Source organism: Zootoca vivipara, unplaced genomic scaffold, assembly GCF_965207765.1.
Source record: "Zootoca vivipara unplaced genomic scaffold, rZooViv2.hap1.1 HAP1_SCAFFOLD_51, whole genome shotgun sequence".
Classification (NCBI taxonomy): Eukaryota; Metazoa; Chordata; class Lepidosauria; order Squamata; family Lacertidae; genus Zootoca; species Zootoca vivipara.
In genome coordinates this window covers 1-17,814 of record NW_028291097.1, presented here as the reverse complement: position 1 = coordinate 17,814, position 17,814 = coordinate 1, and the positions used below count along the sequence as shown (strand labels likewise).

Below are 17,814 nucleotides of genomic sequence, written 5' to 3'. Positions count from 1 at the left end.
TGATTTCTGATTTGATCCTGGAATGTTCTACTTTTCCTTAGACTTAGAATGTCTCTATTTTCATTGGAGAAATGTTGGAGGGTATGGAGTTATCTGACCCCAAGCCATTTGAAGGCAATCCTGTATAGGGAAGGAGTTTTTTTTTCTAAATGTTTAATGTATTATTATGTTTTTTTTAATATGTTGGAAGCTGCCCAGAGTGGCTGGGGCAACCCAGTAGGATGTGTGGGGTATAAAGATTATCTTTATGGAATGGGACATCCCTATTTTCATCAGAGAAATGTTGGAGGGTATGCTGATGCCCGTTTAAATGTGTTTGTGGTTTGTGTTTTAATTTTGTTCTTGTGTTTATTATCTATTTTGTGTTTTTTTATCTTGTATTTTTATGTTGTGAACCACCCAGAGATCTACGAATGAAGGACATTGTACAAATTTAATAAATAAAAATGAACGTTTACACAGAATGGTATTTGCAGTGACTTCCATGAGAAATGCACTTTAATGCATACTAGGAAACATTAAAAAGCTGAGAGACCTAATAAATTTGGTGGTAATATACCCTGAAAATGCAGACTAGAGAGAGATAAATCTATCACAAAATGAATTTCAGTGCAAACTATAATCCACCGCAGCAAGTAATATCATGAAAGCTCATTCCAGTATGGTTAACTATTTAAATATAAATACATCTCTCTTAATAACAGTACATAATTTAACAGATTGGTAAGATATTTGGGGCTAATGGCATGATTAACATACTTGTGCAATCTGTAATTGCTTGATGACTCCCAGATGAATGTATTCTACTTCATCTCAATTAAAAGTGAAATAGCAGGAAGTGACCTGGAAGCTTTGCCTGTGCTGCAGATTAGTGCCACTAGCCATCAAATTAGCAACATGCATGTATGAATTGGAACTTTTGCCTGACCTGTTTCTTTTACATTTATAACATAGCTGGATGAATGGGATGACTTTTGCCACATGTAGAATAACCCCAAAGATAGAACCATAGAGTGACACCCACAAGTAAGGCTTCCCTCCTCTCCTCCACTGCCCCGGAGGGTTGGGGGGGGCCTCCTGGAGCAGACCGGAGGGCTCAGGAAGCAGCAGGAAGGAGAGGAATGGGTGTTCCTGTCATGTCTGTTGGGGCCATATCAAGTCATGGCCACGGTTATGTAGGGGCTGCATTATCTATACCCCAATATTCCCAACAAAACAGTGAAAACAAAGAACACAGGCTATGGGTGGGCAAAGCCGAGCCTTATATTGCATTGGACCATGCATATTTATTGGATGGAATTCGATGTTGTGCTATGTTGAATGTTCCATCTGCACAAGCGTATCAGCTTGCCAGATGGAATGATTCCTCCTTCCCCAATGTTCTGGGTATTCTCCCGACCACGACAGGGAATTTCAGGGGACAATGGGGCACACAGGCAGAGAAGGGAAGGAAGCCTTGTTGGGCACATGGAAGCCTTTGACCAGGGATTCTGCTGCTCGGGTTCTTTAGGTGAAATTCCATTGTGTGTGAATGGGGTTGCCAGTCTGCCAGTTGTATATGGTGCTCTGAACCCTTGTAACTCTTTTTAGCATTGTGTCACACAATATAAGTAGACTAACAGTGGAGTGAATAAAGATATGTCGAACTAAGAAGACACCATGTCATTTTGTTCCATGCTTAGAGTGTTTTGTGTACTAGAAATGTGTCATGAGCCCTATAGACAATATAATATAATAATAAGAGAACAGGAGGAAGCAATTATATTATATCCAAACTATATTTGAAAAATTTCTGCGTGGCTATAGATAGCCATTTAACAAGGTGCTAATTTAGGATAGTATACATATAATTACTTGATAAGCTGAATGCCATCTCCTCCTTCAGAGCAGTAAGGATTCCACATCCACCCACAGTCACATACAATAGTCACAAATATATCTATTGTAAATGGCTGGCTGTACCATTCAGGTGAGATTCTGAGTGTGCAGGAAAGACAAAGTGACACATAATCTAACTAAAGGTTATCTAAAGGAGTAACTTTCATCATCATACTCCAGTTCATCTACTTCATCATCCTCTAGAAGTCCATATTTAAATTTGCGATAGACTGTGCCATCTTGGCCCATATAAACAATATCGTCGTCGTCATCATCATCATCATCTTCATCCCGGTCCTTGTATTCAATAACTTGGTCTTCATAATAACTGGTGCCCTGGTAGTGGTTACTTTTGAGAGAGGAAAGTGCCTTTGCATTATCTCCCAGCTTTTCATATCCACCTTGGTTTACTGGCTTAGGCTTGGCCCGTGATCTTCTCCATATGAAAACAAGAGCTCCAATGGCAAGGAGCAACAAAATGAGTATGGCAACAACCAAAGCTGCAGCTTTGCCTTTCGCTCCCTCTGGCAAGTTTGCGATGCGTAATATACATTCATCTGAAAAACAAAGCCTTCATATATATACACACACACACACACATTTACAAACAAGCACGCATGCATGCATGCATGCATGCACGTTTTTAAAAGTGGAAACAAATTTTAGAATAAGGACTAGCTGGCCCAGCCATGCGTTGCTGTGTCTTAGTCTGTTAAATGGGCCCTCAGACTCCCCCTTCAGACTCCTCCCCCCACCCCCAGCTCATCACTGTGATTGGCCCTACCCTGTCCCGATCCATGACCTTTCCCACCCCCTCCTCCCCCACCCCCACCCAGGGGAGCCCCCACCTCTATTTGGCCTAGTCTGCAAACCTCAACTCGGCCTAGTCTGCAAACCTCAACTCGGCCTAGTCTGCAAAGCCAAGCCAAGCTGATGTGGAGAGGGAAGCTTTCCTACCTGCAGTACCAGTGTAGCCGCCACTAGAGGCCGCTGTTGTGCAAGGTCTCCTGATTCTGGCTTCTATTTCCCAGCATGCACTTTAGGGTGAGTTTTGAGTTCTTGAACATGGGGTTTTGGGGTTTTTACGTGGCCCATGTGTGACATTTGTCTTTGAAAACGGTAAGGGCTTGCTCTCGTAGTCACATTTGACTTTGTGTCCAAATTTGAACACAATCGGTCAAGCGGTTTCGTTGAACATTGGAGACAAATACACATCCCCAGTTTACATTTTTATATATATAGATGAAAAACCTTTTCCATCCAGTTTTGAATTCATCACTAACAGCTGGTTTGTTCATGCACACAAAGATATAAACATGAATTTTTCTCTACACACTCACACAAGGCCACCACTGCCAATACTAGCTTTGGTTACAGTTGTAACCCTGCTTACTTGGGAGTAAGCCCCAATGAAATCAATAGGACTTAATTTTATGTAGATATACCGTAGTTAGGATTGCACAGTTAGTTAGGAACAAATGACACTAGAGAATCTGCAGGTGAATTCCCAATGATAAAACACCAGAGGAAATTTTGAGGTGCATTTGTAGTGTCTGCTGCTAATCCTCTGAGACAAAAGCTTTGTCCCTTAACAAAGAGAACTAGTAGGGCACAGGAGTATTGTGTTATGACGAATCCGTGTAAAAGTTACACCACTAAGGTGGTTAAACTTATGTCTGGGTTTTACCACTGCAGTCTGCTGATTTAATTTCAGACTGCAATTCTTCACAGGACTTGGATACAGGAGGGGGAGGGGGAAGGAAGAGAAGAAGAAGCTACTGTGCACAAGACCATCAAACATTTCCCATCAACCCCTTCTGCTCATTATTACCTCGCATTTTACTGCAGTCACAGCACTCCTGAGTTTGCCCAAGTTCAGAACTCTTACAGCATGGCACACAACGATTTTCATCCAGGTAGAACTCCATGTTAAGATGGCATTCTGTACAGTTGAAGGGGCCAGGTCCCTTACACTGCATGCAAGTCTCATGGCATTTTTCACATCTTGCTGGGTGCTCCTTGAAGTCAGAAACACAGGAAGAAACTTGGACTTTGACTCTATAAGATGAAACCTACCATACAATATGAAACTGTCTGGTCCCAAACAAAAAAGTGTGCATGCACCAGGCCAGGTGGCTTTCCTATATAGCCCTTTTAAAAAAGCCAGAATCCTGCCGATAAAGCTGTTTAGCTAGGAAGGAGGAGCAGGGAGGACTACATCCAGCTAATATTTCACCTTTAAAAAATGTGCATGTGTGTAGTTCTGCCTGTTGCATGGGCTAGGGCAGGCATCCCCAAACTTCGGCCCTCCAGATGTTTTGGACTACAATTCCCATCTTCCCCAACCACTGGTCCTGTTAGCTAGGGATCATGGGAGTTGTAGGCCAAAACATCTGGAGGGCCGCAGTTTGGGGATGCCTGGGCTAGGGAATCATGCACACTGTACTTATTTGTCCAGTTCTTTATCCAATTCCTTATTCCTTGCAACGCCATCTTGGCTGTGAGTCCTGCAAGACCTGCCTTATCTGCCTTTTCCCATCTGGCTTGGAAGAGCAGAGCCCTGACTGACTCCAGCTACAAAGGTGAAGCTGCTGAACAGACACTTGGGTTGGGGTGTTGTTTGGGGTTCTTTTTTGGGGTGGGTGTTGTTGCTGCTGTTTTTTGTATCTTTATTTTAGAACTTGTGATTTATGTGAAATGGTTCAGTTTGGTTGTGTATTTTTTAATGTTTATTGTTTATTACTACCAGGGCCGTCCTTCCCATTGGGCTGACTGGTACGGTGCGCCAGGGGCCGCATCAAGGAGGCACATGGAGCCGCCCGCATCTCCGCCTCACCCCGCTCCTTTCCTGGCAGCGGTGGCTGAAGCGAGGCGGCAGCAGCGGCAGCGGAGCTGCCTCCGTCGAGGGAAACCTGCACTTGGACCTGGGCTACCTTCCGCCCACACTCCTTCAAGTCACAGCGAGCACAGACAGCACTGCCCCACAATGCTCCGCAGCACCTCATTCGCATGCCGCTGCTGCTGTCTCGCTTCAGCCGAGCAGGTGGCAGCCTCCCTGCCTGTCGCGCCGTGCCCTCCGACTGCCCCCTGCGCCTGGGCCTGCCCGGTGGAGCGCAAGGGGCGCTGGAGGGATCATTGTGCCATGGCGCCCAGTACACTTAAGACAGCCCTGATTACTACTTTTGTTACATTGTAGTTTTGTATTTTTTCTTGTTGTAAGCTGCTTTGAGCATGGTTTGAACTGTGACAAGGCAGCATACAAATAAAATTATGTATGTATGTATGTATGTATGTATGTATGTATGTACCTGTGCAGAAGCTTATTTACATGCGTGTGTTGCATGTAGCTGGATCAGGGCCACTGATAACCTTGGGAAGCTGGACCATGGGATCAGGCTAGAGAAAACTGTTCTTATTTGTTATCACAGAATCACAGAGCTGGCAGGGACCCTGCAATGCAGGAATCCTTTTGCCCAACATGGGGCTCAGTCCCATAACCCTGACATTAAGAATCTCACGCTCTACCAACTGATATTTTTTCCAGCATCCTAAAGCAAAGATTTGGCTAGCAAGTTCTGATTGTTAGTGACACAAAGATCTCCTTGTCGTGCTTCTGTCTACCTTAACCATGGTCTTCTCACAGTGGGTTGCAGATAGCCAACCAAGTCATACTCAGATATTTTCCAGGTGACATTATTAGTGAGCATTCATCCTGATTGCTTCAAAGCAATTTTAGCACATTTCCCACTCACTTTCATTATCACAAAAGTCTGATTTTTCTGGGGAAGGTTTGTTGCACAGGACCTCCCAATCCACTATAATTGTGAGACATGAATTTTCTGGGATGTGATTGGACACCCCCCCCCCCGACAGCCTGAGAGCATCCTTAGAGTAGAAAGGAATAAATTTATCTGATTGATATAAACCTGTTCTACCTCCTGAGTATACCAAGTTAGAAAGAGCCCTTTTGCAGGCAGGTCCTGCTTGGGGGATTCTCACTGGCATCTGGTTGGCCACTGTGAGAACAGGATGCTGGACTAGAAGAACCATTGATGCAGCAAGTCATTTTATCTGTATTACAAGTCTGCAGTCTGTTCTTAAATCTAATCTTGCCCTTCCATTAGTTGCTTCATATATGAGAATAAGCAAGTAGGAAAAAATATGACAGCGCAATGGGTGCTGGTAATAATTTGTAACAAGGAGAGAACGGGAAGTTAATCTATGGATCGCTTGGTGAAATGTTTCAGAATCACTAGTTTAATGTAACAATGCCAATGAAGGTGTGTGTGTGTGTGTGTGTGTGTGTGTGTTTCTGTGTGTGTCTGTGTCTGTGTCTGTCTTTCTTTCTTTCTTGGTTGGTGTATGAAGTACCTCTGAGGCTTTGTATTTTCCTAGCAAGCATTCTGAGTTGCAGATTCCAGCAGCGAAATGGTAACTCCATACACAGGATGTGCAGAAGAGTGGTCCTTTCCCTTAAAACAACAAATAAAATCATTTTTAAAAGGTAAGTAATAGAAAATCACCCAACTTGTAGTTCAGTAGTCTTCAGTCTTTGGGGTCCTTTAGGCCAAACAGATAACTGGGAGCTCGTTTCATCTTATTTTGTAAGTTGGTGCTCCTCTTGTAACCCACCTTAGATCAGGCAGCAACACAGTAGTGTGTCCTGACTCACCAGTTGAAGACCAGTGGTTTTTCATTTAATTAACGAAGTAAATAGAGTAAAATAAGCAGGTTGCAGTGTTTGATCCCTAAAAGCTTAAGCTGATTTTGAAACAAAAACCATTCTAGAGGTATCTTGTCTAGGCTTCAGTTAAATCATTCAACTATTACAACTATTACAACTATCATTCAACTATTACAATATCAGTTTCAGACACCCCCCCTCCCCCTCCATAATTACATCTATTTTTGATAGGGGTTATATCATGGCAATGATGTGCCACCAGTGTTAGTAACTCAGTGATGTGGGAGGTTGGACAGGATGCATAAGGGGAACACGACACAGGCAGTTAGTGATTGTGCCGTGTGCCAGCCCGTCCTCCAGCCTGGGGAATTGTGGTTGTCTTATCAGCCAGCCCTTGGGTCTGCAGCTGCAGAATGCCAGGTTAGCTCCGAGAAAGACTCCCCTAATCCATGATCTGATTGTGGGTGAAGAGGCCAGTCTGACCTGTATCACTGAAACCTGGGAGGGTGAGCAGCATCAAGTTGGTCTCACTCAGCTGTACCTGTCTGGGTACTATTATCAGGGTAGGCCTGAGGCCAGGGAGGGGGGAGTTGCTGTGCGCCATAGAAATATCCCCCCTCTCTCCAGGCTCTCTGTCCACTTGCAGGGGAATCTAGTGTGTGTGTTCCTGGCTTTGGGCAATCAGGACACATTAGGGATTCTGCTGCTTTACCACTCATCTCACGGCTCAGCAGTCTCGCTGCCTGAGCTGACAGAGCTGGTCTCAGAGGCAGTGTTGAGGACCCCCAGACTGCTACTTTTGGGGTGCTTCAACTTCCATGCCGACATTGCCGAGGCAACTGGTCCTGGGGTGGCTGAGGACTTAATGGTTGCCACAATGACCATGGGGCTGTCCCAGCATGTCATCGGCCCATGTGACAGGCCACACTCTGAACCTTGTTTTCTTAACTAGGCAGGAAGAGGGTGATCTGAAAGTGGAGGAACTTGACATCAGTCCTTTGTGGTGGTCAGATCACTTCCTGTTGAGATTTAGGCTTTCAGCACCTTTCCCCCTCTGCAGAGGCAGGGGACCTACGAGGGACCTACTAAGATGGTCCACCCTTGGTTGCTGATGGATCCAATGGGTTTCCAGATGGCTCTGGGGAATTTTCTGGTGAAGCCCCACCTGACCTCTGTTGACACTATCATTCCTGAGCTCCCTCTCCTGCTTCGTAGAGCCTGTTAGGTATACCTCAGAGCTTAGGGCGAGGAAACAAGCTGGGAGACATATCAAATGCAAGTGGAAGAAAACTCCAGTCAGATGCAATAGAATACAGGTGAGGGCTCATCATTGAGCCTACCTAGTGGCAGTGAAGGCAGCAAAGAAGGAAAAGAATTTGTGAATGCAGAAGCATATAGGGTGGTATCTTACCACTGCAAGTACGGCAGGTTGGATGGCACCGCTCACAGCTGCCTGCATCACGATCAGCATAGTAATTTTCAGGACAGGAAATGTGACATTCATTTTTGGAGTGCAGCAGGAATAAATCTTTATCGCAGGACAGACAGTCTGTAGATTCTGGTCCCATACACTTCTTGCAACTTTTGTGACACCTCTCACAAGAGCCAGTAGAATTGTTTGCATAGTACCTGAAACAGACAAACAAAGCACACAAGGATTCTAGAGAAGGGTAATGTCTCTTGATTCTCTTTGCATTTTGAAAATCTGAATTGTTAACAGATGCTGGGTGTTTGTGCTTTGTAATAGCCATGAAGTTCTAACAAAACTTCTTCTTCTTGCAAAAGAAAAAGGGAGTGTGTGTTTGGTATTATTGCCACACACCTTGATCATTTTGGCAAGGATGGGTAATAAATTTAGTCTTACTATCTTGGCATTAACTGTTATGCTACAGCCAGCAGTTCTGAAAGAGTTCCAGCTTATAAACTAAACCTTCTTTTCGGGGAGTTGCAACATTAGTAAATATTGATAAAAATATCTTCCCCTTTCCACTTGGGTGTTAATTAGGAACATTAAAGATCATTTAGATTCAGTATGCCAATACATCCTTAGGCTACACTCCTCAATTCTAGGGAAATTATGTTACAGTTTAGCATAGCTCCTATCCAATTTGTTGTTGTTTAGTCATTTAGTCGTGTCCGACTCTTCATGACCCCATGGACCAGAGCACGCCAGGTACCCCTGTCTTCCATTGTCTCCCGCAGTTTGGTCAAACTCATGTTAGTAGCTTTAAGAACACTGTCCAACCATCTCGTCCTCTGTCGTCCCCTTCTCCTATCCAATAGAGCTTTTTAACTTGAGACCTAATGTCTTACCCAGTTGTACAAATTGATACACATCCCTTTTCTTGCTTGTACCAGCCTGGTGGGCAGGACAGGCACTGTCTGCTGTGCTTCCCATGGCAAGTCTCACAAGTCCTGTGGCAAGTGTGGCATTGGCCTTCATCCCTGTCCATATAATATCCATCTGGACAGACTTCAACACAGGTTCCATCTGCAGAGAGAACAGCACCAAATTACAGACAGGCAGCATCCCCGTTTTGCACTGCAATGAGAAACATCAACTCAACTGAGCTTGGGGATGCTGAAAGAGTCTTTCAAAAATCAATTCTTTCTCATTTTCACTTGTAACTCAGAAAAAGGTTATGGAAATCCTATGGCTGAGTTGCCAGGCACTATCACGTGAATGTCAGTGGAAGCTGGTGTTAAGGTGCAAAGAGTAAGTGGTTTGGAAAGGTCAGTTCCCTAGATCAGTGGTTCCCAACAGGTGGTCCGGGGACCCCCAGGGGTCCGCGAGCTATGCCAGAGGGGTCCTCAAGATCCTATTAGAATAAAAAATATATTAAATATATTTCGTATGATAACAGATTTTTTGTTTTGGCCGCTTCCTGCATGAGCAGAGTCTAGCGCAAAATTAGAATTAGATAGAGGCAGTAGTTCTGCTGTATGCCGCAAGGACTACAAGAAACTTGGAGATAAGGCAATGAAAAAGATCCTTCCATTTGCAACCACATATCGGTGTGAGCAAGCATTTTCTTCCATGTGTTTCATGAAAAACAAATATAGGAATCGGCTCGACATGTGGTCGGATTTCAGAGTGAAAGTTTCAAGTTTGGAACCTAATATTTCAGAAATAATGGACTCAAAGGACACATTTAACTCATCTCATTAAGAACTGAAAATTAAAACTAACTGTATACTGATGGAGTACTCTGTTGTAACTGTAAAAAACGCATAAATATAAAATATAAAAAGGCTCTTAATTTGGCTCTCACTTTTTAATTTTAGGATTAGGAATTAATGGGGGTCCTTGTCACAATAGCGGCTCGATGAGGGGTCCTCGAGAAAATTTTGTTGGGAACCCCTGCCCTAGATAAAAATCTACTGGAATATTCCCATCAGCAGAACGTTTGAGACTCTCATGATCTGATCCCGAGCACCTGCCCACTTCGCATGTTTCCCAGTCTCCTTGAATTGATTAGACAGCTCCGTGCAAGTTGCTTACTTTTGTGTTTAAGTGATTTGAGTCATTCACAAAAGAACTTAAATACAGAAGACGACAAAGAAGGATACAACCTTGGGAAAAGGGCAATGCTTACTGAGAAGAAGCGTATCTTGGGGACAGCTGAAACACTGATCTTCGGCAGGGCCTGTACACTCCAAACACTTCCTGTGACAAGGGCTGCATGCTTTGGTGTATCCATCATAGAACTCAGTGCTGGAGCAGCCTTGGGGCATCTCACACAGGCCTGAAGTAGTCATCAACAGACCTTCTGCACAGGTAAGGCAGTCAGTGGAAGAAGAACAGGTCTGACATGTCCTGTCGCAGTCTGAAATGTGATGAATCACAACTCTTTGTTCAAGGCTCTTACAAGTCCCAGGTGGCTATCTGGCTCCTTCTAGTCTATTTATACAATTAATTGTCCATCTCTAGCTTTTCCTATGTCTCTAATTGCAACTATTTCTGCATCCATATCTGTCTTTTCCATGGAATGCATGGTGTACCATTTATTCCCACTGCATTGGGTGGGCACTGTACTGAGACAGGCACCCACAACCAACACAGAATTGACACCAGCTGATAAGATAGGTGGTTGTGGTTTGGGGAAAATAGCTTTAGGGACCAAATTGGACACTACCGGGGGGCAAGCAATCCCCACCTCTGGGGTAAACTTGCACATAAGAAGTATGTGTGTATGTGTGGGGTGGGGTGGGACAAATAAGTCTTTAATTAGTTATTTTGTTGCATCAATACTGATAAAAATGATTTCTGACCTTTGCCTCTGAATTGAAAAACATACCTTTACAGATGTCAGTCTCTTCTTCATAGTAAGTGCCATCTGGACAATTTGAAAAACATTCACCATTGTATAGATAAAAGGAGCAATCGGTGCAGTCATTGGAATCTGGCCCATCACATTTTTTGCAGTCTTTATGGCAGGGGAAACAGCGGTTGGAGTCAGCAAAGAAGTCAGGAGGGCAAGAACGCAAACAATTCCCGTTGTGCAGGTGAAATGGTGGAAGGCACACTTTTGAGAAAGAGGAGAATATATCAGGATATGCAAAAGAATACAAAATATCACAGTGTGCTCTTGAATGTGCTATGAACTCTTCCTTTCCCTTGTTCTACATTTTGTTGGCTGCATTGCAACAAAACAAAAAACCCTTGCCACAGCCATGTCTCAACAAGAGCTCTTCTCTTCCTGCTATTTGCCGCTTAACTCGACAGGCTCACCCATCCCTAATCAGAATACAGCGATTTCCTTTCCGACTATATCAGAGTGGCACAATCCAAAACTCTAGTCATATCTGCATGTTTTTTGTAAAAGTCTTTGCAGTATTAATGTGAGGCACCAAATTTACACAAGCCGCTTGGCTCTTGGGTGGACCCCACATTGATATGCTAGCTAGGAAGAGCTGGCCAGGGAGATTCTAGATCAGAATGTACTGCAAAGTCTACAGGGCAGAAATATGCCAGACCTCAGTAAGCACCAATCTATTTTCCCCGGCACATTTTCCCCATGCTTTTGGTTTTGTCTCAAAACACCAAAATGGAAGAACACAAAACAGCCATTAAACATACCCCCCCCCCCCGCATTTCTAAATAGGCATTCATTTAACGACCTGGGTCAGTGCCATACTGCTGATTTTCTGCAGTACCTTTACATGAGCTCTTGATAATGCATTCCTGACACATCTCAGGGCAATCTCTACAAATGCCATCATCAGCAAAGTGCTTCTCTGAGCAGGCAAGTTTACATTCTGTTTGTTCTAGGAGAAAAGGACTTTCACAGGACAGACATCTGGTGGCATTTCCTTCACACGTATTACAAGGTCTGTCGCACTCTCTGCAGGCCCCATCTATGGTGAAAAAGCCCCTAAAGAAAGAAGCAAAGAATAAAAAAAGATCAAGCAACAGAATATGCTGTAAATAATCAGAGAATTAGAAAAGGCTCTTTGGGGTGAGCTGAAAGCTTTAAGAAAGCGTTCACAGTAGACATGGCTTGTGCACCATATGGCCTTAGATCTTGAGGTGTCAGGTCATCTTCTCTCCAATAATATATTATGCAGCCTGTCAGGGCTGACGGGCTTCCTCTCTTCACACAATCATCATGAGAGTCTCCTGACGGTTTTTATAGCCTTTATTTACAGTATTTACAACCGGTCATTAGCACATAATGATCATTCATCAGAGTCACTCAGTTCAGATCTCTGCTGAGGTCTGTGTTTACCCTTCCAGCAAGCCAGAAAATGGTGAATTCTCCCACTCCTCTCTTCTCTACACACTTCCGGAGAGCTGGCTTAACCCCCCCCCCCATTCTGAACTGGAACTTAACCCTTGTTGGTCCCGTGAGCTCCCTGGCTTTATATCCCTCCCTGTCTGTTCCTCTAGACTGACTTCAATAACTCTCTCCTCCTTCTCCCCCTCGGGCACACCTCCTTCTTCCTCCAACACTAAGTCTCACCCTCCATCTGGGAAACTTGAAACCTCTGGCTCATCCCTGACACAGCCTATGGGACTCTATGACTGCAATCCTATCCACACAAGGCCTGAAGCACAAGGACTTATTTGCAATTGAATGCATAGCTAAAAAAAAGGAAACAGAGGACTCTCCTCACATTATAAAACTCTTTAGTGAACTTTAACTGTTTAACCTGCTGTAGAAATAGTAGTTTGGCATAAGATGTCATTTGGCTATAATTATGCATGTATTGTCTAAACATCAGCTTCTGGGTTAGGTTGGGACATTTCATTATTTATCTATGTTGTTGTTGTTTAGTCGTTTACTCGTGTCCGACTCTTCATGACCCCATGGACCAGAGCACGCCAGGCACTCCTGTCTTCCACTGCCTCCTGCAGTTTGGTCAGACTCATGTTGGTAGCTTCGAGAACACTGTCCAACCATCTCGTCCTCTGTCGTCCCCTTCTCCCTGTTCCCTCCATCTTTCCCAACATCAGGGTCTTTTCCAGGGAGTCTTCTCTTCTCATGAGGTGGCCAAAGTACTGGAGCCTCAGCTTCAAGATCTGTGCTTCCAGTGAGCACTCAGGGCTGATTTCCTTAAGAATGGATAGGTTTGATCTTCTTGCAGTCCATGGGACTCTCAAGAGTCTCCTCTGGCACCAGAATTCAAAAGCATCAATTCTTCGGCGATCAGCCTTCTTTATGGTCCAGCTCTCACTTCCATACATCACTACTGGGAAAACCATAGCTTTAACTATACGGACCTTTGTCAGCAAGGTGATTCTCTGCTTTTTAAGATGCTGTCTAGGTTTGTCATCGCTTTTCTCCCAAGAAGCAGGTGTCTTTTAATTTCATGACTGCTGTCACCATCTGTAGTGATCATGGAACCCAAGAAAGTAAAATCTCTCACTGCCTCCATTTCCTCCCCTTCTACTTGCCAGGAGGTGATGGGACCAGTGGCCATGATCTTAGTTTTTTTTTATGTTGAGCTTCAGACCATATTTTGCACTCTCCTCTTTCACCCTCATTAAAAGGTTCTTTAATTCCTCCGCACTTTCTGCCATCAAGGTTGTGTCATCAGCATATCTGAGGTTGTTGATATTTTTTCCAGCAATCTTAATTCCGGTTTGGGATTCATCCAGTCCAGCCTTTCGCATGATGAATCTATCTATATGTATGCTGAAATAATTGTAATCATCATAATAAACAGTTTTTAATACGCTCCATTGGGAGCGTAACCATTACATTAAAAAACCCCACAACACTGTTGATGTAAAGACTGAGGAAGGAAATGGTTGCTTAACCAGTCCTGGGGTGGACGGCGGTTGTGGCCCATTGCATCAGGTCCTGACCCCTCAGAGCAATGCCAGGCAGGGCAGCCGACAGTTAGAAAATCCCCACGTCAGCCAATGGGAAGGGCAGGCATTTCCGCCAGACCCCATTTGAATTCTGACCAACTGAGCCAGTCCAAGGGGGTGGGGCCTGGGAGCAGACTAGAGTGGAGCAGGCTTCACTCTGACCCACCCCCTGGCTATAAAAAGGCAGTATGTCCCCTCCCCCATCCTTGGGACCACAGTCTACCAAGAGCACACCCTCCCACCCCACCTTCATAATTACACGTTGGGGCTTGTTGTATACAGTGGAACCTCGGTTTATGAACACCTCGGTTTACAAATTTTCGGGTTACGAACGCTGCGGACCCATCTGGAATGGATTAATTTACTTTCCATTACTTTCATTGGGAAAGTTCGCTTCATTTTATGAACGCTTCAGTTTATGAACAGACTTCCGGAACCAATTACACCCATGCTTCGGGTTAAGTACGCTTCAGGTTGAGTACTCCATGGACCCGTCTGGAACGGATTAATCCACTTTCTATTACTTTCAATGGGAAAGTTCGCTTCAGTTTATGAACGCTTCAGTTTATGAACAGACTTCCGGAACCAATTGTGTTCATAAACCGAGGTACCACTGTATTAACATTTCTTCCCTCTAAGGTTATGTGGGTTTGTTGTGCTTCTATAATAGTTGCCGCATTCGTTGCCGGGAAGGAATTTGCCTGAAAACAGATTGGTCCCATTTGCAGGTTTTGCCTTCCCCATAGCAGTAGTCCCAACTTTGGCGGATAAGGCATTGGGTGGAATCCTTAATCTAACATTTCGGGCGGGGGGTGAAGTGGGGCCTCACCCCCACCTCAGAACCACACGGTCACAGGGGTACCTTGTTAGAGGGGTATAGGTGGAAGAGACCTGTGTCTTGCTATGGAACCTGAATCCCATGATTGACCCTGCCATGTGTCAGCCCAGCTGCAGAGTTGGCATCTATGGACTAGGCCTAGCTTCCTGGGGAGGGGTCACTGTGAGTAAAACCGCAATGCATTTCTCAGCACCCCCATTTGCAAATTGGCAATTGTTCTGAAGCATTCAGGTCATTATGCAGCTTTCTAGAACCAGAAGGATGAGATCCATTTTGTGTCACAGAAAATACGAAGGTGAGAACAACATAGAAGTATGTGAAGGAAAACTGCATGTCTGCACAGATTAATATAAATGGAAACGTACTTGGGACACTCCTGCAAGCATTTGCCTTTGTGCAAATAGCGTGGTATGTCTGCATCGGAGTGACACTCACAACGTCTTGTCTTCACATTTCCAAAAGTTCCTCGTGGGCAAGTGTGGATACAAGACTTGCCAAAAAGAAATCTCTCTGAAAATAATGGAACAGGCAAAGCATGTTGTGACAAATTGAAGCACTTTTAAAATGTTTATTTCTGCCCGGCTGGCAAAGAGTTAACCCACCTCCAGCCTGACTGGCATAGAACTCTGATGGGGGCGGGACTGTGCCCGGTTTGAAAGGAGGGAGGGTTGGTTTGGTCAGTTAGGAGGGAGAGGGAGGAAGGTGTGGTGTGATGTTATGTGGTGGCTTGTTAGAAGACAGTGAAGAGGCTAGGAAAACTTAAAGTTAAATGTTTGACTGAGTTTATTTTGTAAAACTGGAACAAAGCTAATTAATAAATGACACGTTAAAGAATCACTTATGTTTTTAACACAATAAAACTTCATCTCTGTTTTTGCCAACAAGAGGTCCGTCTGTATTTTTCCAGCGAGGTACCAGGACTCACAGCCGTGGTGACTCAAGAGAGAGCCAAACTCACCTCAGGCAGGGAGGTGGTGGTTTGTGTCCTGAAGTTACACGGAGGAGGCTTAGAAGGGTAACCTGAGGTGCCAAGAAGTTGCCAGAGTGCCTAGGGCAAACTTCTACAGTGGGGGAATCCAACTGAGGGAGACCCTTTACAGGAGGCTAGAGGTTATTCCTGGGGGACAGCCTAGAGTTTCTTAAGGTACCAGGCCACGTAGGCTGGAAGGCTCTCCTTACTTAGAAACCCATTAGGAAAAGGGGTTTATTTTTGAGGCGGCAGGAGAAGAGGGTGGGTGTTTTCCCCTCTGTATTCCTGTGTCGCAGTGATAGTAAGGTAGAGTGGGACCCGGGTCGTCACATTTTTGGTGGCAGCGTCGTGATCGAAATTCAAAGCTCACGCGCCTAGTTTGGTTTGAGTCTGTCAGGATTTTCCTGTGAGGAAAATGACTCACGTAAGAAAACCCAGAGAGGCAAAAGGAGATGAAAGAACGGAAGGGGCTGAGGGAAGCCCAGGTTCTGAGGTAGAACTGATGAAACTACGAATTGAGATGGCCCGAATTGAAGCTGAGAGGGAAAAGATAGCAGCTGAAAGTGAGAGGGAAAAAGCCAGAATTGAAAGTGAGAGAGAAAAAGCCAGAATTGAAGCTGAGAGGGAAAAGATAGCAGCTGAAAGTGAGAGGGAAAAAGCCAGAATTGAAGCTGAGAGGGAAAAGATAGCATCTGAAAGTGAGAGGGAAAAAGCTAGAATTGAAGCTGAGGAGAGAATGCAGTCCGAGAGGTTAAGGGTTCAATTAGAACAGGACAGAATGAAGCTTGAAGAGATACGTTTGCGATCAGAATTAACTAGTAGCCCAGTTAACAATGATAGTATCGCAATTAATTTAAAAAGGTTCCCCAAATTTGGAAAAGACGATAATGTCGAATCGTTTCTATTTACCTTCGAACGCGTTTGTGTGGAATTTCAAATACCTGAGGAGAACTGGATGCTTTATTTAAGACCTCAAATTTGTGGGATACTAAGTGAAATTTATGCTGACCTGAGGGAAGAAGAGCTGTCAAGTTACCAAGTATTTAAGCAAAGGGTCAGGGTTCGATGTGGACTCACGGCTGAACAAAGCAGAAAGGCTTTTCGTGAGGCAAAAAAGGAACATAAAGAGACTTATGCCCAACTAGCTAGCCGCTTAGATAAATTACTTGACAGATGGATTCAAGGGAGTGGAGTGAAGGACTTTGATGAGTTAAAACAATTAATTTGTTTAGAACAATTTTTTAAGCAAATCCCTAGCAATTTACGTTGGTTCTTGAGGGATAAAAAACTGAAAACTGTGGCACAGGTTGCTGAGGTCTTAGACGAACTACAAGGAGATTTCAATGAAATAGCATTCCCAAAACACTCACAGAAGGGTAATCCATGGAGAAACAGAGAAAATAAAGACAGGCAAGAAAATTTTCCTGTCAGGGAATCAGTTTCTGACAAGACAGGGTCTAAGAAAATCACTTGTTTTTTCTGTAATCGTGAGGGCCATGTACGTGCCAGGTGCCCCCTGCTGGTTAAATCGCAAACTACACCTACTGCAGCTAAACAAGTAAAACTGGTAATGCAGTCACAGGAAAATAGCTCGCCTCTGACAGAAGGCTCAGAGAAATCAGACAGTCCAGCTGAGACTACTTCTAAGGTCTTACAGGTCTGGAGGGCTGAGCAGGAGTGCAACCAAGATTACATGGAGCCAATTGAATTAAATGGTCAGTCTTTTTTAGGTTTGAGGGACACAGGAGCAGAAGTCTCACTTGTCAAATCACAATTTGTTCCAAAGGAGCAGTACCTCAAGGGTCAGTCCTATAGTTTAAAAGGCATATGGGGCCCACATTTTGAAGTACCATTAGCTGAAGTTGATATTACCTACAAAGGATTTTGTGGCAAATGGAGAGTAGGAATCCTAAATGAATTGGAGGTACCCTTTTTAATAGGGAATGACCTAGCTAGTCAGAAGCACCGTATTCAAGTGATAACTAGGTCACAGTCTCAAGTCACTGAGAGTAATCCTCCTGCAGTTATAGAGTCACCCATAGATCCTAGTGAGGGTGAAGGGCTGATTAGCGTGCCAGTGGTCCAGGAGCACGGTGCCCAATTCTTGAGTGATCAAAAAGAGGATG

General features: G+C 44.3%; 1 protein-coding gene across 1 annotated transcript; it reads right to left on the bottom strand.

Moving 5' to 3' along the window:
- Positions 1 to 419: 419 nt before the first annotated feature.
- On the bottom strand, positions 420 to 15,274 carry LOC148683032 (proprotein convertase subtilisin/kexin type 5-like; the record flags this gene model as incomplete). Its single annotated transcript, XM_088660225.1, has 9 exons — positions 420 to 2,435; positions 3,710 to 3,896; positions 6,250 to 6,350; positions 7,974 to 8,191; positions 8,876 to 9,053; positions 10,159 to 10,389; positions 10,861 to 11,088; positions 11,720 to 11,937; positions 15,084 to 15,274. Coding segments are annotated over 9 exons (1,965 nt in total), but the record flags the coding sequence as incomplete, so codon positions are not given.
- Between the last annotated feature and the right edge of the window lie 2,540 nt (positions 15,275 to 17,814).